At 43.5% G+C, this 25,084-nt stretch overlaps 1 protein-coding gene across 8 annotated transcripts in view; it reads right to left on the reverse strand.

Annotated features, from left to right (window-relative positions):
* LOC310823572 (F-box only protein 11-like) overlaps nucleotides 1-25,084 on the reverse strand; it is a 274,469-nt gene that overhangs the window by 226,393 nt on the left and 22,992 nt on the right. Inside the window, exons 2-22 of one of the 8 annotated variants that reach the window (XR_014554953.1) lie at nucleotides 20,692-20,819; nucleotides 18,932-19,031; nucleotides 18,605-18,686; nucleotides 18,352-18,496; nucleotides 18,026-18,155; nucleotides 17,756-17,839; nucleotides 17,510-17,642; nucleotides 16,084-16,190; nucleotides 15,809-15,920; nucleotides 15,612-15,718; nucleotides 14,103-14,240; nucleotides 13,694-13,911; nucleotides 13,386-13,566; nucleotides 12,943-13,065; nucleotides 12,750-12,835; nucleotides 12,490-12,566; nucleotides 10,662-10,805; nucleotides 10,456-10,566; nucleotides 3,835-3,942; nucleotides 3,652-3,702; nucleotides 3,387-3,485 (exon numbers count right to left, since the gene is read on the reverse strand). Coding sequence is in view for 7 of the 8 variants with exons in the window: in XM_083696449.1 (XP_083552575.1) it covers nucleotides 3,387-3,485; nucleotides 3,594-3,702; nucleotides 3,835-3,942; nucleotides 10,456-10,566; nucleotides 10,662-10,805; nucleotides 12,490-12,566; nucleotides 12,750-12,835; nucleotides 12,943-13,065; nucleotides 13,386-13,566; nucleotides 13,694-13,911; nucleotides 14,103-14,240; nucleotides 15,612-15,718; nucleotides 15,809-15,920; nucleotides 16,084-16,190; nucleotides 17,510-17,642; nucleotides 17,756-17,839; nucleotides 18,026-18,155; nucleotides 18,352-18,496; nucleotides 18,605-18,686; nucleotides 18,932-19,031; nucleotides 20,692-20,819 (2,522 nt within the window). In the remaining variant the exon portion in view is untranslated. Of the gene's footprint in view, nucleotides 1-3,386; nucleotides 3,486-3,593; nucleotides 3,703-3,834; nucleotides 3,943-4,523; nucleotides 4,756-10,455; nucleotides 10,567-10,661; nucleotides 10,806-12,489; nucleotides 12,567-12,749; nucleotides 12,836-12,942; nucleotides 13,066-13,385; nucleotides 13,567-13,693; nucleotides 13,912-14,102; nucleotides 14,241-15,611; nucleotides 15,719-15,808; nucleotides 15,921-16,083; nucleotides 16,191-17,509; nucleotides 17,643-17,755; nucleotides 17,840-18,025; nucleotides 18,156-18,351; nucleotides 18,497-18,604; nucleotides 18,687-18,931; nucleotides 19,032-20,691; nucleotides 20,820-25,084 lie in introns of those variants that run through there. The other 7 variants (XM_083696450.1, XM_083696451.1, XM_083696449.1 and 4 more) reach the window with 7 other exon arrangements.

A 25,084-nucleotide genomic window follows, 5' to 3' on the forward strand; every position in this document is an offset into this window, starting at 1 on the left:
AGGCGTCGATGGAGAGGGGTGAGGTGTTAGTGGGTTTATAGTCAGTGATGGCCTGGATGCCTTGCCACATGCGTCGGGGGTCGGAGTTGTTCTTGAAGTGATCCTCGATCCTCAGCTTGTGGTTGTGCTTGGCCTTTTTGATGCCCCTCTGCAGGTTAGCCCTGGATGAGCTATAGGCCCGAGCATCCCCTGATCTGAAGGCAATGTCGCGTGCCTTCGGCAGGAGTCGGACCTCACTGTTCATCCATGGCTTCTGATTAGGGAAAGTGGTGATCCGTTTGAGTGTGGTGACACTATTGATGTTGGAGTTGATGTAGTCCAAAACAGAGGAGGCATATGAATCAATGTCTGTGTGGGAGTCATGGGTGGCCTGTGTGGCAAACACACCCCAGTCAGTGTTTCCAAAACGCTGCTGGAGCGCTGAGTCAGCTCCCTCTGGCCAGACCTTGACTGTCCTCACTGTAGGTTTCACCCGTTTGATGAGTGCTGAGTACTTGGGCAGTAGGAACAATGAGAGGTGGTCAGATTGACCTAGGTGGGGGAGGGGAACAGCTTTGTAAGCATCAGCCATGCTAGTATATACCTGGTTCAATGTCCTGTCTCCTCTGGTGGGGCATGAGACATTTCGGTGGAATTTGGGCAGTACAGTCTTTAAATTGGAGTGGTTGAAGTCACCCGCGACAATGAAGGCTGCCTCGGGGTGCAGAGTCTGTTGTTTGCTAATGGCAGTATGCAGTTCTTTCATAGCAATCTTAGCATGAGCATCCGGGGGGATATAGGCTGCCGTGATAACAGTTGACGTGAACTCTCTGGGCAGATAGAAAGGTCTACACTTAACCATGAGAAACTCCAGGTTAGCTGAGCAGTGACTCTCGGTGATGGTAGTGTCTGTGCACCACGTCTTGTTCACATAGATGCACAAACCTCCACCTCTGGTCTTACCGGAGTCACCCGCTGTTCTGTCTGCTCGGAGAACGTAGTGCCCTGCTAGCTCGATAGCGTTGTCGGGTACCTCGCTGTTGAGCCAGGTTTCCGTGAAAACCATGATATCACAGTCCATAATCCACTTGTGTGTGGTGATCCGCAGCCGCTTTTCATCCATCTTGTTAGCCAGGGAACGAACATTAGCGAGGAAAAGGCTAGGTAGTGAGAGTCGGTGTGGAGTTACTTGGAGTTACTTGGTGGAGAAACCCTTGTTGGCAAGCACAGAAGTCAGACGTTTCTTGTAGTTGGTCACCAGGTTTGCACACATCTCAGGAGGGATTTTGGTCCACTCCTCTTTACAGATCCTCTCCAAATCCTGAAGGTTTCAAGGCTTTTGCTTGGCAACTCGAAGCTTCAGCTCCCTCCACAAATTTTCGATAGGATTAAGGTCTGGAGACTAGCTAGGCCACTCCATGACCTTAGTGTGCTTCTTCTTGAGCCACTCCATTGTTGCCTTGGCCGTATGTTTTGGGTCATTGTCATGCTGGAAGACCCATCCTCAGTGCTCTGGCTGAGGGGAGGAGGTTCTCATCCAAGATCTTACAGTACATGGCCCCGTCCATTGGCCCCTCAATGCAGTGAAGTCGTCCTGTACCCTTAGCAGAGAAACAACCCCAAAGCATAATGTTTCCACATCCGTGTTTGACGGTGGGGATGGTGTTCTTGGGATTGTAGCATTCAGCATTTCTCTCCCTCCAAACACGACGAGTCGAATTTATGCCAAAGAGTTAAATTTTGGTCTCATCTGACCACATCACCTTCTCCCAAGCCTTCTCTGAATCATTTAGGTGTTCATTGGCAAACTTCAGATGGGCCTGTACATGTGCCTTCTTGAGCAGGGGGACCTTGCGGGCACTGCAAGATTTCAATCCGTTACGGTGTAGTGTGTTACCAATGGTTTTCTTGGTGACTGTGGTCCCAGCTGCCTTGAGATCATTACCAAGCTCCTCCCGTGTAGTTCTGGGCTGATCCCTCACCCTTCTCATGATCATCCTTACCCCACGAGGCAAGATCTTGCATGGAGCTCCAGGCCGAGGGCGATTGATGGTTATTTTGTATTTCTTCCATTTTCTAATAATTGCACCAACAGTTGTCTAAGCTTCTTGCTGATGGTCTTGTAGCCCAGCGTTTCCCAACCGCTGTGCCGTGAGAGATCGTTGGGTGTGCCGTGAGAAATTATCCAATTTCACTTTTTTTTAATTAACATTTATTAATTATTATCTGCAAATAATATGCCATTGTCGAGTGTCTGTGCTGTAATATAGTGACTGGCAGAGTAATGTAATATTCGTCCGGGTGGCAGCAGGCAGCTAATTGCCTCGTTCCTTCTTAGAGACAAGAGAATTAGTGACGCATGCGACAGGTCGTGGTGACAGTGATGGAGAAGTTTTTAAAAAGGAAAAATGCAAACTCCGAACTGGGCCCTGGACAAGATTCTGACCCAGGTAAAGGCCCTAGTATGAGTGGTGGTAAAAAGAAAGCAAAGACGGTAAGCTTGAGGCAATACAGCGAAAGCTATCTTTCGTTCGGATTTACTTTCACTCGAACTCGTAGCTAAATCAAAGAAGTCCCACTCTGTGGCAGAGACATTAATACTACCTGCCTGCAAAGCCATTGTCAACGAGATGCTCGGCCCTGACGCGGTTAAAGACATAGCTAAAGTCCCGCTCTCAGATAACACAATCGCCAGGCGTATTGATGACATGTCTACAGACATCGAAAGTCATGTTTTGGGAAAGATACGCATCAGTAGGAAATTTGCGTTGCAACTTGATGAGTCTACGGATATTATTGTATCAGGCTACAGAGTGTCATTTTGTAACATTTTTGGTTGGTGGTGTGCCGCAAGATTCTTTCAATGTAAAAAATGTGCCGTGGCTCAAAAAAGGTTGAAAAACACTGTTGTCGCCCATTCCAGCCTTGTGCACGTCTACAACTCTTACCCTGATGTCCTTTGAATGTTCTTTGGTCTTGCCCATGGTGGTGGAGAGGTTGGAATGGAAGAGATTGATTCTATTGACAGGTGTCTTTTATACCCATAACAAGCAGAGATTAGGAGTACTTTCTTAAAGTGACAGGAGTAATCTGTGTGCCTCATGGGCATATAACCGGTCTGTATGAGCCAGAATTCTTGCTGGTTTGTAGGGGATCAAATACTTATTTCCTTCGATCAAATGCAAATGAATTTATAACTTTATATAATGTGTTTTTTCTGGACTTCGTTGTTGATATTCTGTCTCTATTTGTTAAAATAAAAGTACCATAAAAATTATAGACCGCTCATTTCTTTGTAATCGGGCAAACTAACAAAATCAGCAGGGGATCAAATAATTATTTCCCCCACTGTATAACAAAAATAAAAATAAAATAAAAAAAGTTATTGAGCATGTGGTGTAACTGACCTATCATGTCTAATGAACTCCACATCGTGCCCTTGGTGGCACTTTTTGATGCAGTTCACACAGATGGCATTGCGGTCTGTTGTGTTACAGGTATGACACCTGCAGCGAGGGAGATGGGGAATAAAACAAACTCATGATTAGTTATGTATGATAGCTAACCCATCAATTAGCCAGCTTGATGAAGTAGTCATACAGGGAGATGATTACCTGTAAAAATCGTGCATTGGATAGCTGGTGTAACTTGAAATCTTGTACAGGCACTGACCTCTGCTCACAGCTTTTTCAATGGCATCTTGATTGTTCATCATTTTGTTATCTGGAGGAGACAAGGGCAGGTATGGTTGGGATCAGGTACAAATCATTTGGTTAAGGAGGGGGAATTTAGGAGCATTCCCAACGAAAATGTCAACACATCATCGTGACTAATTGCATTAACATGTTCTTTTACCTTTCATTGTGACGTTGACACCAGATGCAAGAAACATCCCCCCAAAGCGGTTGTTGAAAATTTGATTGCCCTCTAGGGTCGCCGTGGCATGATTTGTGATCTCAATACCTGGTGGAGAGTCAGAACATTCAAAACAAGCACAGAGAACCATGCCTTGACTCTGTAGATCCAGTCTTTGTCTACATTTGTCAGTGACTGAAAAAGTATTATCAGAATGGACGACAGATTGGATTCAAAGCCAAATAGTGATAATACCCACTACCCTTTGGTGTAACACAGTGTAGCACTTTTACCAGCACCAAAGCAAAACTGAAATCGTGGCTAAAGGAAAACTAATGATGTGCACAGAAAGTACCTGCTGTACATTTCTACCTATGGAACTGAAATCACAATTTTAACATGAATATGTTTTGTAATTTTTTGATTGAGAGACTGCCAAGAGTGTGCAAAGCTGTCATCAAAGCAAAAGGTGGCTACTTCGAAGAATCTAAAATATAAAACGTATTCTAGTTTGTTTAACACTTTTTTGTTTACTACATAATTCCATATGTGTTCCTTCATAGTTTTTGATGTCTTCAATCTACAATTAATCTACAATGTAGAAAAAAATAAAAATAAAGAAAAACCATTGAATGAGAAGGTGTGTCCAAACCTTTGACTGGTACTGTATATACACTCACCGGCCACTTTATTAGGTACACCCTGCTAGTACCGGGTTGGACCCCCTTTTGCCTTCAGAACTGCCTTAATTCTTTGTGGCACAGATTCAACAAGGTGCTGGAAACATTCCTCAGAGATTATGGTCCATATTGACATGATAGCATCACGCAGTTGCTGCAGATTTGTCGGCTGCACATCCATGATGCGAATCTCCCGTTCCACCACATCCCAAAGGTGCTCTACTGGATTGAGATCTGGTGACTGTGGAGGCCATTGGAGTACAGTGAACTCATTGTCCAGTTTGAGATGACTTTTGCTTTGTGACATGGTGCATTATCATGCTGGAAGTAGCCAGTAGAAGATGGGTAAATTGTGGCCATGAAGGGATGCACACGGTCAGCAATAATACTCAAATAGGCTGTGGCATTCAAGCGATGATTGATTGGTATTAATGGGCCCAAAGTGTGCCAACAAAACATTCCCTACACCATTACACCACCTCCACCATGAGAAGGTGTACAGGTGTACCTAATAAAGTGGCCGGTGAGTGAGTGAGTGTGTGTGTGTGTGTGTGTGTATGTATGTATGTATGTGTATGTATGTATGTATGTGTATATATATATATATATATATATATATATATATATATATATATATATATATATATATATATATATATATATAAATATATATACACACAGTGGGGGAAATAATAATTTGATCCCCTGCTGATTTTGTTAGTTTGCCCGATTACAAAGAAATGAGCGGTCTATATTTTGTATGGTACTTTAGTTTAACAAATAGAGTCAGAATATCAACGAAGATCAAGTCCAGAAAAAACACATTATATAAAGTTAATTTGCATTTGATCGAAGGAAATAAGTATTTGATCCCCTACAAACCAGCAAGAATTCTGGCTCATACAGACCGGTTATATGCCCATGAGGCACACAGATTAGTCCTGTCACTTTAGGAAAAGTACTCCTAATCTCTGCTTGCTATGGGTATAAAAGACACCTGTCAATAGAATCAATCTCTTCCATTCCAACCTCTCCACCACCATGGGCAAGACCAAAGAACATTCAAAGGACATCAGGGTAAGAGTTGTAGACCTGCACAAGGCTGGAATGGGCTACAAGACCATCAGCAAGAAGCTTGGTGAGAAGGAGACAACTGTTGGTGCAATTATTAGAAAATGGAAGAAATACAAAATAACCATAAATCGCCCTCTGCCTGGAGCTCCATGCAAGATCTTGCCTCGTGGGGTAAGGATGATCATGAGAAGGGTGAGGGATCAGCCCAGAACTACACGGGAGGAGCTTGGTAATGATCTCAAGGCAGCTGGGACCACAGTCACCAAGAAAACCATTGGTAACACACTACACCGTAACGGATTGAAATCTTGCAGTGCCCGCAAGGTCCCCCTGCTCAAGAAGGCACATGTACAGGCCCATCTGAAGTTTGCCAATGAACACCTAAATGATTCAGAGAAGGCTTGGGAGAAGGTGATGTGGTCAGATGAGACCAAAATTGAACTCTTTGGCATAAATTTGACTCTTCGTGTTTGGAGGGAGAGAAATGCTGAATGCTACAATCCCAAGAACACCATCCCCACCGTCAAACACGGAGGTGGAAACATTATGCTTTGGGGTTGTTTCTCTGCTAAGGGTACAGGACGACTTCACTGCATTGATGGGCCAATGGACGGGGCCATGTACCATAAGATCTTGGACGAGAACCTCCTTCCCTCAGCCAGAGCACTGAGGATGGGTCGTGGATGGGTCTTCCAGCATGACAATGACCCAAAACATTCAGCCAAGGCAACAAAGGAGTGGCTCAAGAAGAAGCACACTAAGGTCATGGAGTGGCCTAGCTAGTCTCCAGACCTTAATCCTATCGAAAATTTGTGGAGGGAGCTGAAGCTTCGAGTTGCCAAGCAAAAGCCTTGAAACCTTCAGGATTTGGAGAGGATCTGTAAAGAGGAGTGGACCAAAATCCCTCCTGAGATGTGTGCAAACCTGGTGACCAACTATAAGAAACTTCTGTGCTTGCCAGCAAGGGTTTCTCCACCAAGTACTAAGTCATGTTTTGCTTGGGGATCAAATACTTATTTCCTTCGATCAAATGCAAATTAATTTATAACTTTATATAATGTGTTTTTTCTGGACTTCTTTGTTGATATTCTGTCTCTATTTGTTAAACTAAAAGTACCATAAAAATTATAGACCGCTCATTTCTTTGTAATCGGGCAAACTAACAAAATCAGCAGGGGATCAAATAATTATTTCCCCCACTGTATATATATACATACATACACACACAGGCCACTTTATTAGGTACACCTGTTCAACTGCTCGGTAACGCAAATATCTCATCAGCCAATCACATGCCTAAATGCATTGACTTGCTGCCATGTGATTGGCTGATTAGATATTTGCGTTACCATGTGCATGCCTTCATGGCCACAATTTACCCATCTTCTACTGGCTACTTTCAGCATGATAATGCACCATGTCACAAAGCAAAAGTCGTCTCAAACTGGTTTCTTGAACAACACCAGATCTCAATCCAATAGAGCACCTTTGGGATGTGGTGGAACGGGAGATTCGCATCATGGATGTGCAGCCGACAAATCTGCAGCAACTGCGTGATGCTATCATGTCAATATGGACCAAAATCTCTGAGGAATGTTTCCAGCACCTTGTTGAATCTATGCCACAAAGAATTAAGGCAGTTCTGAAGGCAAAAGGGGGTCCAACCCGGTAATAGCAAGGTGTACCTAATAAAGTGGCCGGTGAGTGAGTGTGTGTGCGTGTATATATATATATAAAAATTAAGGGAACACTTAAGGGACAGATCAGATCTTGATGAACGAATTATTCAAGTTGAAAATCTTTACTGATGTACATTGTATAATTTGTTGAGAACAAAATGACGTAACAATGGTCAATGGAAACCAAAATCATCAACCCATTGAGGGCTGGATTCAAAATCACACCGAAAATCTAAGTAAAAAATTCGAATCACAGGCTGATCCAACTTTTATCACGGCAACTCATGATGTGATTCAGTAGTGTGTATGGCCCCCGCGTGCCTGTACGCACTCCCGACAACGTCTGGGCATGCTCCTGATGAGTCGGCGGATAGTGTCCTGGGGGATATCCTCCCAGACCTGGATCAGGGCATCAGTGAGCTCCTGGACAGTCTGTGGCAGTACTTGGTGGCGTCGGATGCACCGATACATAACGTCCCATAGGTGCTCAATTGGATTTAGGTCAGGGGAACGAGAGGGCCATTCAATGGTATCAATGCCTTCTTCATCCAGGAACTGCCTACACACTCTGGCCACATGAGGCCGGGCATTGTCCTGCACTAGGAGGAACCCAGGGCCCACTGCACCAGCGTAAGGTCTGACAATGGGTCTGAGGATCTCATCCCGGTACCTAACAGCAGTACCGTTGGCTATGACATGGAGGTCTGTGCGACCCTCCAAGGATATGCCTCCCCAAGACCATCACTGACCCACCCCCAAACCGGTCATGCTGGATGATGTTACAGGCAGCATTACGTTCACCACGGCGTCTCCAGACTCTTTCACGCCTGTCACATGCTCAGTGTAAACCTGCTCTCATCTGTGAAGAGAACAGGACGCCAATAGCGGACCTGCCAATTCTGGTGTTCTCTCGCGAATGCCAATCGAGCTGCACGGTGCTGGGCAGTGAGCACAGGTCCCACTAGAGGACGTCGGGCCCTCATGCCACCCTCATGGAGTCTGTTTCTGACAGTTTGGTCAGACACATGCACACCAGTAGCTTGCTGGAGGTCATTTTGAAGGGCTCTGGCAGTGCTCCTCCTGTTCCTTCTCGCACAAAGGAGCAGATACCGGTCCTGCTGTTGTGTTGATGCCCTTCAACGACCCTGTCCAGCTCTCCTCGTGTAACGGCCAGTCTCCTGGTATCTCCTCCATGCTCTTGAGACTGTGCTGGGAGACACAGCAAACCTTCTTGCGACCGCACGTATGGATGTGCCGTCCTGGAGGAGCTGGACTACCTGTGCAACCTGAATGGGCTGCAGGTACCGCCTCATGCTACCAGTAATTGTCTGTGGCCACCACATGCAAAACCATTACCTTTTTGGGGGTTGTCTTGCTTTTGCCTCTCCAGTGCAGCTGTTGTCACTTTCATTTGCACCAAAGCAGGTGAAACTGATTCACAATAACTTGTGCTTCCTAAATGGGCAGATTGATATCCCTGAAGTTTAACTGACTTGGTGTTACACTGTGTCGATTAAGTGTTCCCTTAATTTTTTTGAGCAGTGTATATACACATACATACATACATACATACATACACACACACACACACACACACAGTGCATTCAGACCCCTTCACTTTTTCCACATTGTTATGTTACAGCCTTATTCTAAGATGGATTAAATTCATTTTTTTCCCCTCATCAATCTACACACAATACCCCATAATGACAAAGCCAAAACAGGTTTTTAGAAATGTTTGCTAATTTATTAAAAAATAAAAAACTGATCACATTGACATAAGTATTCAGACCCTTTACTCAGTACTTTGTTGAAGCACCTTTGGCAGCGATTACAGCCTCAAGTCTTCTTGGGTATGATGCAGAGGATAAGTTTGGCACACCTGTATTTGGGGAGTTTCTCCCAGGTCTCAGGTCTCTCCAGGGATGTTCGATTGAGTTCAAGTCCGGGCTCTGGCTGGGCCACTCAAGGACATTCAGAGACTTGTCCCAAAGCCACTCCTGCATTGTCTTGGCTGTGTGCTTTGGATCGTTGTCCTTCGCCCCCGTGTCTGAGGTCCTGAGCAGGTTTTCATCAAGGATCTCACTGTACTTTGCTCTGTTAGACCCTTGTTTTTCTAGTCTATTCTAGGAAATCATCCCCATAGCATGATGCTGCCACCACCATGCTTCACCGTAGGGATGGTATTGGCCAGGTCATGAGCGGTGCCTGGTTTCCTCCAGACGTGACGTTTGGCATTCAGGCCAAAGAGTTCAATCTTGGTTTCATCAGAAGCAGAGAATCTTGTTTCTCATGGTCTGAGAGTCCTTTAGGTGCCTTTTGGCAAACTGAGAGTGGGCTGTCATGTGCTTTTTTACTGAGGAGTAGCTTCCGTCTGGACACTCTACCATAAAGGCCTGATTGGTGGAGTGCTGCAGAGATGGGAGAACCTTCCAGAAGGACAACCATCTCCACAGAGGAACTGTGGAGCTGTCAGAGTGACCATTGGGATCTTGGTCACCTCCCTGACGATGGCCTTTCCTCCCCCTATTGCTCAGTTTGGCTGGGCGGCCAGCTCTAGGAAGTCTTGGTGGTTCCAATCTTCTTCCATTTAAGAATGATGGAGGCTACTGTCTTCTTGGGGACCTTCAATACTGCAGACATTTTTTGTACCCTTCCCCAGATCTGTGCCTCGACACAATCCTGTCTCGGAGGTCTACAGACAATTCCTTCGACCTCATGGCCTGGTTTTTGTTCTGACATGCACTGTCAACTGTGGGACCTTATATATACAGGTGTGTGCTGTTCCAAATCATGTCCAATCAATTGAATTTACCACAGGTGGACTCAAATCAAGTCATAGAAACATTTCAAGGATGATCAATGGAAACAGGATGCACCTGAGCGCAATTTCGAGTGTCATCGCAAAGGGTCTGAATACTTATGTAAATGTGATCAGTTTTTTATTTTTAATAAATTAGCAAACATTTCTAAAAACCTGTTTTCGCTTTGTCATTATGGGATATTGTGTGTAGATAGATGAGGAAAAAAATTCATTGAATCCATTTTAGAATAAGGCTGTAACATAACAAAATGTGGGAAAAGTTAAGGGGTCTGAATACTTTCCGAATGCACTGTGTGTGTGTGTATATATATATATATAAAATGAAAAAATAAAATACATAATCCTGATTGCAGGCATTCCACACCTGCAGCAAAGCCGTCAAATATTCTGTTCTTCCGCAGTACAGGGTGACTGTTGGTGCTGATGAGGACTCCAGCCTGGGCGTTTCTGAATATGTCATTTTCCTCCAGCAAACCTACAGACATGGAAAGAGGAGAGGTTAGGTCAGGTCAGACATACTCATCAGTTATCGCCAAGAAAGACCGTCAAAAGCAGAAGAATCATCATTACCTCTGCCTCCATTGAATATGCAGATCCCACCATCTCTCCCGTCATGGATTTTATTCCTCCGGAGTGTGGGGTTGCTGTCTGTCTTTATCCACACCCCTGCCATGGCATTGTCAAATATCTCATTGTCCTCAATGGAGCCCAAACCTGTAACATTCAAAAACAAGATGCATCATCATACACTATGTAAAACGTCCAACAAGCGCTGTCTCCAATAACAGCCGGGCCACTAATGATATTGAAGCAAATAAGCGTTGGGTCAAAATACATTATTTACCAGTTTGTGTTGTGTTCTCTGTTGATAGTACCATATTATTATAGTGAAAGCATTTGATTCTGAGCGACCATTGCAACATTACTGATATTCTACAGCCTGACAGCGGCAGCTTTGCATGGAAACGATAATAAATTACAAATACAGTGGGGGAAATAATTATTTGATCCCCTTCTGATTTTGTTAGTTTGCCCGATTACAAAGAAATTAGCGGTCTATAATTTGTATGGTACTTTTATTTTAACAAATAGACACAGAATATCAAAAAAAAAAGTCCAGAAAAACATATTATATAAAGTTATAAATTAATTTGCATTTGATCGAAGGAAATAAGTATTTGATCCCCAAGCAAAACATGACTTAGTACTTGGTGGAGAAACCCTTGTTGGCAAGTACAGAAGTCAGACGTTTCTTGTAGTTTTCTTGTAGTTCTTTCGATTATTTTGTTGTACAAGTCAGTTTAGGCACCACACCATCAATCCTTCACTGTCAAGGAATGCCAATTTGAAAGCACCGGTGGCAAGATTCGAACCTGGCCTGCCATAGATCGGCATGCATTACAAGACAAGGGCACTAACTCTCTGAGCCAAACTGGTGTCATTGCAAACATGTGGCTCGAAAACCATGGAAGACCAAACATGGTAATATAGCAAGCATACTCTGCAATTGATATTTACATCATAGGAATATTTTGCATTGGGCTCAGTTGTGAACTTGTATGTAATATATCAAGGTTTGTGACAATCTGAAAGTATCAGAGGTGGGGTTGAAACCCAGTCTTGAAGCCATGGGTTGGGCATGTATTACTAGACAGGGACACAAACGATCTGAACCATGCTCACATCTTGACAAATTAACTCGAAAGACCATGGAAAAGCAAAGATGTATGAATAGCAGAATATATGCCGCCTATATAACCAATATATGATTATTTTACATTCGGACTCAGTTGTGAACTCCTGGCATACCATCTAATTGTTTTGTGAAAACAAATGATCTATTTTGTATTTGAAAGGCTTGAAGTGTCAGGCCACGCCCACCCCTTAATTGGCTCACTGTGGCTTTGTCACTAAAAATAATAACTTAATTTGTCGTACGATTAAAGATATTGGTCTAAAGATGCTGTATACTAAGTTTTGCAGAAATCGGTTCAGCGGTCTAGGAAATGTTCCCAACTCTACACAATTTTCAAAATGGTGGATAATCCATCATAGCAATGTCATTGGTCCTTGAGGCAAATATGTTCCATGGGTGGACAGGAACCTCTATACCAATTTCCAGGACTCAAACAAGGAGGCAGGGCTGAGCTTTTGAAGTAAGATGTTGTTTAGAGCACCACCATTTGGCCGAGTGGCACCACCTTCTACCAGATGTATTTGGCCCCCATCCCACCAATTTTGGTCTAGCTCGGTCTTACCTTTTAAGAGCTATAGCTCTCCAAAAATTGGAAAATAATAAGTCTAAAAATAATAATAACAACAACATTATTCATCCTAAAATTACAATTGGGCTCCTCCGAGGCTTGGAACCCTAATAAATAAAAAGTGGATTTCTCACCTGAGTTGTAAACTAAAATGCCACCATTTTGACCTCCCCAGATCTTGTTCCGTCTAATCTTGGGGTTACTGCCAGTTCTGTAAAGTGGGACACGTTAACCAATGAATTAAAGCCCATCATTCAAATGAATGTCAGAAGGCAGACAGCATTCCGTTCTGATATCATACTTTTAGTGTTTTCTCTTCATTGCAACATATGGATCACAGGTTGTTAAACATCTCATTGGTATTTTATTTTTTTTGAGCTCCTGCTTTACTGACCTAATTTGAACTCCGGAGTACATGTGATTGTAGATATCATTGTCCTCCAACACTCCGTGCCCGTTGTCATAAAAGTAGACACCAACCTGTTCACACGAGGGAAAAGTGCATTATTAACAGGCTGTTGCTTTAGATTAACTGTGAGAAACATGAGGCTCAAAGAAGCATATGAACAGACTGGTCCTCTCCATACCTGCTTCCCGCTGTGTATCCTGTTCCTCCTTAGTACAGGTGTGCTGCCTGTCGTCACCCACACTCCTGCCAGTGTGTTACTGTACACCTCATTCTCCTCAATCACACCTTGTCCCTTTTCATGCTGTAGAGGAAAGACCCAGACAAGAAATACATCCATTTCACCTCAATATAAGGAGATCGCAAAAGGAATGTTCAAGGGTTGAAATGTTGTGTGATAGGACCACAATGGAAATACATCCGTGACTGTTTTATCATCAATAATTTTGTATGTGTGTTTGTTGTTGATTTTACATGGTTGAGGCAACTTTGTCAGTATTTTTAAATTGTCAAATAATATACATACATTCATAGAGGCTACAGATGCCAATGGCTTGGGTCTCAGTGGTGTGCACCACACGTGTGATTATTTAATTTGTGCCAATGTATAGGTGGCACATTTACCACATAAATGCCCCCATGCTGGCCATCATGGATTTTGTTGTGCCGGACGATGGGACAGCTGTTTGTCCGGATTTGGATCCCAGCCAAGGCGTTGCCATAGATATCGTTTCCTTCAATGAGGCCACGACCATCACCAAAAATGTAAACACCACCCTGGTTACCATTGAAAATGGCATTGCCCCTGCATTGACACAACATAAAAAATATAATCATTGAGTATCTATTGCCCTCAATCAGCAATAAGCTGTTTTACTTGATAAACAGCCTCTGTACCCCACTGTGCCCAACCTGTGGGAAGCCACACTGACCTTATTGTGGGATCACTGTTGGAGGTGATCCACACTCCAGCAAAATTGTTTGCATAGATCTTGTTCTCGATGAACTGACCACGGCCCTTTTCATGCACATAGATGCCCCCAGTCTGGCCATGGTGAATCTCACAGCGAACCACAGTGGGGTTGGCATATGCCTTCACTTCAAAGCCTGCTATGCGGTTCCTATGGATGTTGCAGCTCTCAAAGTAGCCCTGCAGTCACAGAGAATCAGGATATCAACGTTTTAAAAGCTGTTGTTCTTCAAATCTCTGGATTAATTTATGGAATAATAACAATGAAGGGTCTTCAAAACCTAACAAACAATTTTCTTAACAAGAAACAACAGTTTCAACAGTAAGTTGAAACATAATATTAATTCACAGGCCAGTTAGCTTTAGCGTACCATGCCATGGTCAAAGGTGAAAACACCCACATCTCTGCCATGGTGGATGTGATTCCGTCTGATGATAGGGTTGCCATGATTTTTTACCCAGATCCCGGCAAGAGCGTTGTTTGAGATCTCGTTGTCTTCATATATTCCCTGGGAATGCATCACAGCAAGGATAGTAATTATGAGTAATTTGATGCCATCTTATGCCAAGAGCACTAAGCAGTAAAACATCCTACATGCAGACCTCTTTGAGTTCACGTCACACATGCATAAGCTTTGATGCCCACGCACATATGTTTCAGAAAGGCACCCACCATCAGTCAATATCACATAGAAACACATTATCGTAGGCACAGGCTGGCATCTCACTTAAACAAAATAAAAATGTCATGTTGTGCAGTTGGGTAACAAAACAGAAAAGGCCAAAATAAGGACCTTCATTTTTACAGGACACAATCAACAAAGACTCCTTTTAGTGATTTACTGTATGGCTAAACTTGACTGGTAAAATAAAGCATCACATATCAAAGACGCTTTTAACTCAAGATTATAACAGTTCCCATTGCTAACTACAGATTGCTAGCAAAGTGGCTAACTTGTCAGTTGATATGATGACTTGTAAACAAATTGCTTGATTTAGGAAAGCTTTATTAATTACAAACATTTTAGTCCACAGTTAACTTTTAATAGGTCAAAGGCGAACAAAAAAGCAGTGAATTCCATCTGAATTTTAGAACTCTATTGCACGTTCTCTGAAGGCACCCGATAAGCGACATGTGCTGGGCTCAACACAAGGTCAGTATATTTGAACTCTGGGCATAGCTTGCGCAACTTTAAACTTAAAACATGACACTGCAACAACAACACGCACCTCTTGATAGCGCTGCTTGAAAACATGTTGTGGTTTTCGTGACCTGTGTTAGTTAAAACCATCTTTCTTTCTGCTAGTTGCTAGGCTAGGCAGTTAGCAACAATGTTAACTGAATTAGTGCTTCCATTCGTGATATTTCAGATGTTAAAACCATGGTATTAAAATTGTCCGGGTTGTTGCGAATATTTTAAGATTCACAGCCGGTTAGGGTTAGGGTTGGATTAATTGTTATGAAAGTAATCAGATACCTTCAAGGGCTAGTGGAGGAGAGAACATGTTGCTATTTTTCTGGTCAAATTATAGGTAGATGAAAACAGCTGGGCATGACCAATAATGGGGGGGGGGTGCCTGATAATAGGAGGTTGTTGGCTATATTCTCTTATATATATCTTAAATGAAAATAACAAACAAAAAAGGTGGTGCTGCTGCCGTGCATCTATGACTACAGCAGAAGAAGAGGGACGAAAAGAGAGCAGTAGGCGGCTGAGACATACGCAAGATTATATAAAATAAAAATTAAACACAGCTTTGTCACAGCAAACCTGAGCCTGGCCCAGAATCAAATGGTTAGAAGATCGGGCTAAAATGTAAAACTCTAGTCTATAGACCTGGGTGAGTGCAGAATGTGCCATCAAGAATGTGTGAGTTACCTGTGCATGGTCAGTGATGTATAACCCCACGTTTTCACAGTCACTGATGTTGCAATGTTTGATCGTGGGACAAGCTCCCTGGCCACTTACACAGACCGCTGAGCCTACTGAAACAAGAAGATGTACAGATAAGCTATAATGCATTAAAGATTTAAAAAATTGTGCGAAGAATGGGGTTTGTAAAACATAGCCCTTACCTGTGCAAGTGCTACGAATAATGCAGTGGTCAATGATGGGGCTGCAATTGACTGTAATCTCCAAGCAGTGGTGGGCATTATGGTGCTGGGCAGACTTATCATCAGGATTGAACTGCAGGAGACAGCCACATACATGACTAACAACCAACCACAACCAACATCCTGTCAGGACTACTTTTGCTTCAGACCAGGTTCATGTATAAATTAGATAAACACTGCACAGTTCAGGCATTCACAGACAGTCTGCTATGGCTGTCAGATTAGGTGAATCTTACCCTAATGGTCATGTATCCAACATAGGCATCCTCTGACCCCTCCATGAATACAAAGGTGGAATCTCTGGTATTCTGAATGATAACTTTGTCTGCAACTTTTCCAGGCGCTGCACAGTGAACATAATGTTAAAAAGGGCAAAGATAGTCAATGAAGCTAACAATTAAGACAATGAACCACAAGGTCAAATGTGTGGGACCATAATGGCTACAGACATACACTCACCGGCCACTTTATTAGGTACACCCTGCTAGTACCGGGTTGGACCCCCTTTTGCCTTCAGACCTGCCTTAATTCTTTTTGGCATAGATTCAACAAGGTGCTGGAAACATTCCTCAGAGATTTTGGTCCATATTGACATGATAGCATCACACAGTTGCTGCAGATTTGTCGGCTGCACATCCATGATGCGAATCTCCCGTTCCACCACATCCCAAAGGTGCTCTATTGGATTGAGATCTGGTAACTGTGGAGGCCATTGGAGTACAGTGAACTCATTGTCATGTTCAAGAAACCAGTTTGAGATGATGTGAGCTTTGTGACATGGCGCGTGGAAGTAGCCATCAGAATATGGGTAAACTGTGGTCATAAAGGGATGGACATGGTCAGCAACAATACTCAGGTAGGCTGTGGCGTTTAAACGATGCTCAATTGGTACTTGGGCCCAAAGTGTGCCAAGAAAATATCCACCACACCATTACACCACCAGCCTGAACCGTTGATACAAGGCAAGATGGATCCATGCTTTCATGTTGTTTACGCCAAATTCTGACCCTACCGTCTGAATGTCGCAGCAGAAATCGAGACTCATCAGACCAGGCAAAGTTTTTCCAATCTTCTATTGTCCAATTTTGGTGAGCCTGTGCGAATTGTAGCCTCAGTTTCCTGTTCTTAGCTGACAGGAGGGGCACCCGGTGTGGTCTTCTGCTGCTGTAGCCCATCTGCTTCAAGGTTTAACGTGTTGTGCGTTCAGAGATGGTGTTCTGCATACCTTGGTTGTAACGAGTGGTTATTTGAGCTACTGTTGCCTTTCTATCATCTAGAACCAGTCTGGCCATTCTCCTCTGACCTTTGGCATCAACAAGGCATTTTCGCCCAGAGAACTGCCGCTCACTGGATATTTTCTTTTTTTCTGACCATTCTCTGTAAACCCTAGAGATGGTTGTGCGTGAAAATCCCTGTAGATCAGCAGTTTCTGAAATACTCAGACCAGCCCGTCTGGCACCAACAACCATGCCACGTTCAAAGTCACTTAAATCACCTTTCTTCCCCATTCTGATGCTCGGTTTGAACTTCAGCAGGTTGTCTTGACCATGTCTACATGCCTAAATGCATTGAGTTGCTGCCATGTGATTGGCTGATTAGATATTTGCGTTACCGAGCAGTTGAACAGGTGTACCTAATAAAGTGGCCCGTGAGTGTACATACCAGCGCCAATCATTGTGATGGGTGACTCAATATAGATCCATTCATCAGTGTAAATCCCAGAGTGGACGAATATCAGGCCATCAAAGTGGGCCTCCTGAACCCCTCCCAGGGCATCCTCGATAGTGTCGTAGTACTGAGGAAGATTTAGCAGAGAGCATATTACAGCAAGTCACAGTGAAATAAACTGATCTAGAAAACAAATGTCAACATCTCTGAAACACACAATGAAAAAACAAAAACACGTACAAGCATGTTTTCTCTTCCTTTGTATCTGGCAGGATTACTGTAGAAGTGTTCAGCAAAGCCTGGCTTTACATGTGCTCCTTTATACTGCAAAAGAAAAAATCAATGAATTGCAGTGTAATTGCATGTTCTTATTACAGTAATATGTTCGCAGGATCAAAGCTGTGACTTACATCCTGTCTATCATGCATACATCAGCTATTTACAGTTTGAGCAGTAGCATTCAAATGGTTGAGTTACAGGAGAGTTTGAGGTCAGAGGTGACAGTCTTACCAGATGCTGAAAGCTCTCCTTCCATGGGTTGGGCTGTTCATACTCTTCTAGGTTAATCTGGAAGAACTTCCCCACCTCCGGGTGCATCATGGGACATGTGTACTCAAACACTTCAATGTAAAGCCTCTTCCTGCAAAGCAAGGCAAAGACGGTAGACAGATTACATCACGCTAGGGCAGGAAGAAATGGGGTTTCTCCGTGTCTACAGGGGCTCTTGGTCTCAAACAACACAGAAATTACATTTGTAGTGTGTGGCTGTGTTCTCTGGTCTCAATGTCAGTTCAACCATGGGAGACGCCAGACAGAGAGCAGGCAGTGTCTCTCACCAGAGGATGGGGTCATTGGCCAGCTCGCTGAAACGTTTGCATACACATGCAGCACGACACAAGTCCTGCTCCAGCAGGTAGGAAAAGATATTCAGAACCACCTCGTCTGGCAGCTTCTCCTGAAGGTAGTGCTCAGCTGGAGCTGCTGTGAAGAGAATGATGTTGCATTTTTACTCCATGTTAGTCAGAATCTTCTTCAACTCTAATATCACTGCAGGGTAATGCATTTGAGACAGAACATCTGCTCCTTTACCTGGCAGATCTTGAGACTTTCCTGACACTCTGGCACGTTTTGCCCTGTGGCCGAAGTTTTCTGTTGTTGAAGTGGAAGCACCCTGCAAACAGAGGACAATGTGATCAAGGGATGCGTTCAAGGACAATAACAGTGTATACGCAGACGCTGTTAGCTGCTATATTAGCAATGCGTCGGAAATGGCCCAGTCCATCACAGGCCACAAACTATCAGACATTCAGGACCTTTACCTCTGAGAGGTGCAAGAGGAAGGCAGAGAAGATCAATGTTGAGAGACCCCCCCCCCCCCCCCCCGTCATCCCAACCACACCCTGTTCTTTCTGTTACCTTAAAAGGTACCGGAGCATCCAGACCCCGTCCAACAGGCTCCGGAACAATTTCTACCCACAGGCCATAAGACTGCTCAATTGAGTCAGTCTTGACCATCCTGGGGAAACCAAACTGGTCTAAGAACACTGCAAGTCTAAATGAGTCATGTACAGTGGGGGAAATAATTATTTGATCCCCTGCTGATTTTGTTAGTTTGCCCGATTACAAAGAAATGAGCGGTCTATAATTTTTATGGTACTTTTATTTTAACAAATAGAGACAGAATATCAACAAAGAAGTCCAGAAAAAACACATTATATAAAGTTATAAATTTATTTGCATTTGATCGAAGGAAATAAGTATTTGATCCCCAAGCAAATCCCAAAGCAAAACATGACTTGCACACATCTCAGGAGGGATTTTGGTCCACTCCTCTTTACAGATCCTCTCCAAATCCTGAAGGTTTCAAGGCTTTTGCTTGGCAACTCGAAGCTTCAGCTCCCTCCACAAATTTTCGATAGGATGAAGGTCTGGAGACTAGCTAGGCCACTCCATGACCTTAGTGTGCTTCTTCTTGAGCCACTCCTTTGTTGCCTTGGCTGAATGTTTTGGGTCATTGTCATGCTGGAAGACCCATCCACGACCCATCCTCAATGCTCTGGCTGAGGGAAGGAGGTTCTCGTCCAAGATCTTATGGTACATGGCCCCGTCCATTGGCCCCTCAATGCAGTGAAGTCGTCCTGTACCCTTAGCAGAGAAACAACCCCAAAGCATAATGTTTCCACCTCCGTGTTTGACGGTGGGGATGGTGTTCTTGGGATTGTAGCATTCAGCATTTCTCTCCCTTCAAACACGAAGAGTCAAATTTATGCCAAAGAGTTCAATTTTGGTCTCATCTGACCACATCACCTTCTCCCAAGCCTTCTCTGAATCATTTAGGTGTTCATTGGCAAACTTCAGATGGGCCTGTACATGTGCCTTCTTGAGCAGGGGGACCTTGCGGGCGGGCACTGCAAGATTTCAATCCGTTACGGTGTAGTGTGTTACCAATGGTTTTCTTGGTGACTGTGGTCCCAGCTGCCTTGAGATCATTACCAAGCTCCTCCCGTGTAGTTCTGGGCTGATCCCTCACCCTTCTCATGATCATCCTTACCCCACGAGGCAAGATCTTGCATGGAGCTCCAGGCTGAGGGCGATTGATGGTTATTTTGTATTTCTTCCATTTTCTAATAATTGCACCAACAGTTGTCTCCTTCTCACCAAGCTTCTTGCTGATGGTCTTGTAGCCCATTCCAGCCTTGTGCAGGTCTACAACTCTTACCCTGATGTCCATTGAATGTTCTTTGGTCTTGCCCATGGTGGTGGAGAGGTTGGAATGGAAGAGATTGATTCTATTGACAGGTGTCTTTTATACCCATAGCAAGCAGAGATTAGGAGTACTTTTCCTAAAGTGACAGGACTAATCTGTGTGCCTCATGGGCATATAACCGGTCTGTATGAGCCAGAATTCTTGCTGGTTTGTAGGGGATCAAATACTTATTTCCTTCGATCAAATGCAAATTAATTTATAACCTTATATAATGTGTTTTTTCTGGACTTCTTTGTTGATATTCTGACTCTATTTGTTAAACTAAAAGTACCATAAAAATTATAGACCGCTCATTTCTTTGTAATCGGGCAAACTAACAAAATCAGCAGGGGATCAAATAATTATTTCCCCCACTGTATGTAGCTGTGGTCAAATAATCCCGGAGTGATTCCCACATTGTTATACTCACCTCCATGTTTGTCTTTGCTGGACACGCTGTTCTCTTGGGCAATTGCGACTTTCTTCTAAGCTGGTATGGACTATTCTGAGCTCCTGGACCAGATTCTTCTGCAACCATATCTGCAGGGACGTCCTCATCTTGAGAGGGGAAAAGAGGAGGACATCACAACTTTACCATGATGACTGCCAATGACAATTTTCACAGCCTTCAGAGGAACACTTTGCATACTACTAGCAGCAATGCATGTTATGGCTGCATAACTATGCATAATAAGAAGCTACATGTTTTTAGCATGCTATTCAGCCCTTTCTGCTACTCAGAGTCTTTCCTTACAGCATAGTGTTTAGAGGAGCAGTCTGCTGCTCAGATCTTTGAGTGACAGGAGTGTATTTGCCTACATTCTGTGCAATTCAGTTATGAGGCCCTCCTGTGGACCCATAAAGTGAGTGTTACCCCATTTTCTGCACCTGATAACATGCGTGTTCATAAGCCTCTGGCTCTTCCACACAGCGGTACACCCAAATGTCTAGAGCAATCGCTTCCCCCACCCCGTGAACCATGGAATCGATGTAATATACATATAATATTGTACAAACAAGTGCTCAGTGCTCCTAAATCTCTGATTGGCTGTCGCAACAATCAAAACCTGTGGGCCTATTGCTTTTCCAGACAGTACACAGGATGATGATTAACATAATTTCACCAATTAACCACTATTTTACATTTTAAAATGAAACATCTTCAGGTGAACATGGGTCCATTTTGCCAAGCATTATTTCCATAATCCATGCCAACCAAAGATAGCACTTCCAACGTGGCTGTTTGTTAGAAATTATTTTTATAAAAACAGTTGCATTATAATGCTCAATAGCAGACGAGTAAATAAAGCTATTCAGTTCTTTATTTCGAGTGATTAAATTTACTAATTGTATTTGATATTCCATGTGCAAATCAATTGAACTAATATGTTTTTTAATCATCTGATACAGGGAACAGTTGTTTGGTAATCATTAACTCTTGATTGAGAAGTGTTGGAAATCATTATTATAAGAAACAGTTTATTATTGCTATAAAAATACATTAATGCAGTGTGCTAAATTTACTAATGTGATGGCCTGTTGATAAATGAGAGATGAATCAAGCATTAGTTCCATGGTACATTGGATTAATACATGAAGAGGTTAGGGTCAGGTCATCAAGATGGATGTTGCAACACACGCATAACACAAGAATGATGTAATGGAAAAATACTCTGATAGGAAAGGACAAATCAGAGTAGGTATTGTGACGCCCGCCATGCGAATGAGGGCGCACGGGAACGTGGGACGGTAATAAATGGGGTGTATATCCCGGCCCGCTATGTCTCTGCTGTCGCCTCTCTCCCTATCTCTCTCTCCCCATGCAAGATATGGGGCATGCCCATACATGGAGTTCCGCCGGCCAGCGTAAGGGCAGCCGGAACACGCAATCAGCGGAGCGCAGCTGATATGGATCAGTGCGAGTGGAAGCAGGAGAAAAGGGGGACTCTGACAAACACTGGGAAGAAGTACTGCGAGGAGAAGAAGAGTAAGAAAGAGAGATTTAAAAGCGCTGTGTATGACCCATTTGTATAGGAGAACCCCGACGAAAGTCCGACCCCCTGACCGTCTGAGAGCCCGCCTGTGTACCGAACTTCGCCTGCCCGACTACTCTCCCGACCGCCTCATCCTGGACCGTATGACTACCCGAGCCCATGTACCGAATCCTGTGCTTGACCACCGACGACGGATTGACAGCCCAGCGGATGCATTGACCCCCGATTCTCCCTTCCCCTATCACCTCCATTCTCCCCTCCCCGGCTCCCAAATAAAGTTAATTAATTTGGATCCTGGTGCGGAACTCACGTCTTTTACTGTGTTTGGTTCAGTGACACTCCCTCTCGCCCCGGAGGATGTCACAGTATATGTTTTCTTCAGGAGGTCAACTCGTTCCCCAGAGGGAACGGACCGGCGATACCTGGAACGGATCGTGTGTCAGGGGCTAGGACTAGCCCATACACCAACGAGAGAAGAGCCAAGTCTAAACCGCGGCTCCTCCCCAACCAAATAGCCAATCACAATCACTTTGTTTTACCGTAAATGTTTTGTGTGACATTTTGAATGTATCCATTTTTGGAAGGTTGGTTACAGATTAACAGCTTGCTGACTGCGATTTTCTTCGCCAAAAGTGGTCCTTGTACAAGCCTAGAATTCTGACATATAAATAAAGAGCTAAAAGTAATAAGTAGTTTGTCTTCTCCTTCACATGTTGCTCTGGTAGCAAGGGGGGGGGGGGGGGGGCAGCCCAAACACACGCTGCATTGTAGCAATTGATAAGATCTAAGCCTATGGAGACATGCAGGCTGTGTCTCCCAATTGCCCGTTGCTGATAACCACAAATGACATGTGCTCCACCAATTCAATTGAACACACGCGCAACCTGGTAGAGAAAAAGAAAAATAACATTTGGTCAGTAACACTTGTGCGTTCTGGTTCATCGAAATATTCAAATATTTCGGCCCGCCACTGCAAGATCTTGGCCACTCGTGGGATTTTAGAATTTTATAAAATATGAGATATGCATACAGGCTCTCCACTTTGAGCAACTGAAGCAAATTATCAACCACTCGCACAGCTAGTAGCCTATAGGTATTCACGCCGGAAGCGTTGAAATTTCCCAATTGACCCTCACTACAAATAGCTTACCATTGGCCACAGTTGCGAGAGCAAGACAGAGAGTTGAGTGACGGTGGGTCAAGAACAGGGTTGAGTATGTACAATAAGGTAGAGAGCTAGCTAGCGCTAAGTTACAAACTTGTTGCACAAACATTGCCCTCACCATTTGTTGGCGACTACGTTGTCAACTATCCTAGCTAGATGATTGTTATTTTCAATGCGACTTTACTAAATAACTCTCAATGTCATACTTAAAGTATTTTCGAAGAAGGGAAAGACTGCCCTGATGAAGAAACGGAGAATAGTCAGGTAGGAAGAAGAGGGGCTCTGGGCTCCTGAAAATGCCCCCGAAATTTTGAAGGAGTACAAAGAAACTAGAAAAAGAAGTTCCAGAAGAAAGTTTATTTTGGTAGTGGAAAAGGTTTAAAGATTTTTCGATAGATAGATAGATTTGCTGGGTAGTTGAAAGAAAGTGAGAGTCTTATTATGGTAGTGGATGAAGTTAGATAAAGTTAGTTCCATAACAGTTGCAGTAACAATGGGGCTCACAGAATGTTGGCCTAAATCAACATTCCACCATGTTAAAATAGAGTTTTTGAGTTACAAAAAGCTGTAAAGTATGAGTTTGAAAAATATAAGCAACTCAAGTTCAACCTGTCTGCACGTTTTACAGTTTGATCGGTGTGAATAGCTTAAAAGCTGTAGGAGTAGCATACTGAAAAGAATTTGAATAATAATGAGTCATGAGCTATGGTAAATTTCTATAGAAAATAAAGATTCCTAATTCCACAAAGGAAAGGTAGAGAGAGAGGATTAAGACCAGGATGGCCAGTGGTTGATTTGTGAGGGGAGAGTAGTGGAGAGGTTCTTAGAGGTTACATGGAGGGAGCAAAGCAGATGACCAGAGCATGAGAAACAGGATAGGGTAAATAAAAAGTGAAGGGAGGATGTAAATTTAACCAGTTGTGAACATTCCATGTAGACAGGACAAAGAAGCTAAGAGTAGAATATGGAAACCAGATACACTTATTCTGTGAGAAAACAGGATACGGGAGAGAGGGGGGTGAAGATTTATTAAAACCCTAATAAACACTGCAGTTGGTAGGTGAAGATAAGGTCAACCGTACCAGGCACTAGACTCAGTGATAAACACACTGAAACTCATCACCAATATGAAGTAACGCGATAACTCTCTTTAGGAATGGGAGGGGAAACCAGGCCGTGACGAGGTATAGGAGCCGAATGATATTGGTGGATGCAGCCAGGAAGTATGAATGATTTGCATATGAGGGAGGAAACCTAAACTTGAAAGTATAAAATGGCGGACTGAAAGAACAACGGGGTCGACTTCGCAAACGGGAACGGCTTTTATTACTTGTGAATAAAAGTCTCTGGATAAACCATCAGCTCTAGTCTTTGGCATTTTATTTCAAAGTATTTTAACTTGGAATTCCATCACATAGAATTGGCATCACGAACAGGATTGGACAAGGGCCCACGTCAGTGAACTGTCGTCAAGGACGGACTAAGAGCGAACTTCACATATGAATGGCCATGAACTGAGGTAAGCAGTATTCCTGCTTTAGTATAGAAAATGTGTGTAGTTCGCTCTGGGTATCTGGACTCGACGGTAGGACACTGGCACGAGGCTTACCAATAAAGAAACCAAATTTAGGATTTGAACTATGTGCATGCACTAACTGTAAATA

The sequence above is a fragment of the Argentina silus genome, assembly GCF_951799395.1.
Source record: "Argentina silus genome assembly, chromosome: Y".
Classification (NCBI taxonomy): Eukaryota; Metazoa; Chordata; class Actinopteri; order Argentiniformes; family Argentinidae; genus Argentina; species Argentina silus.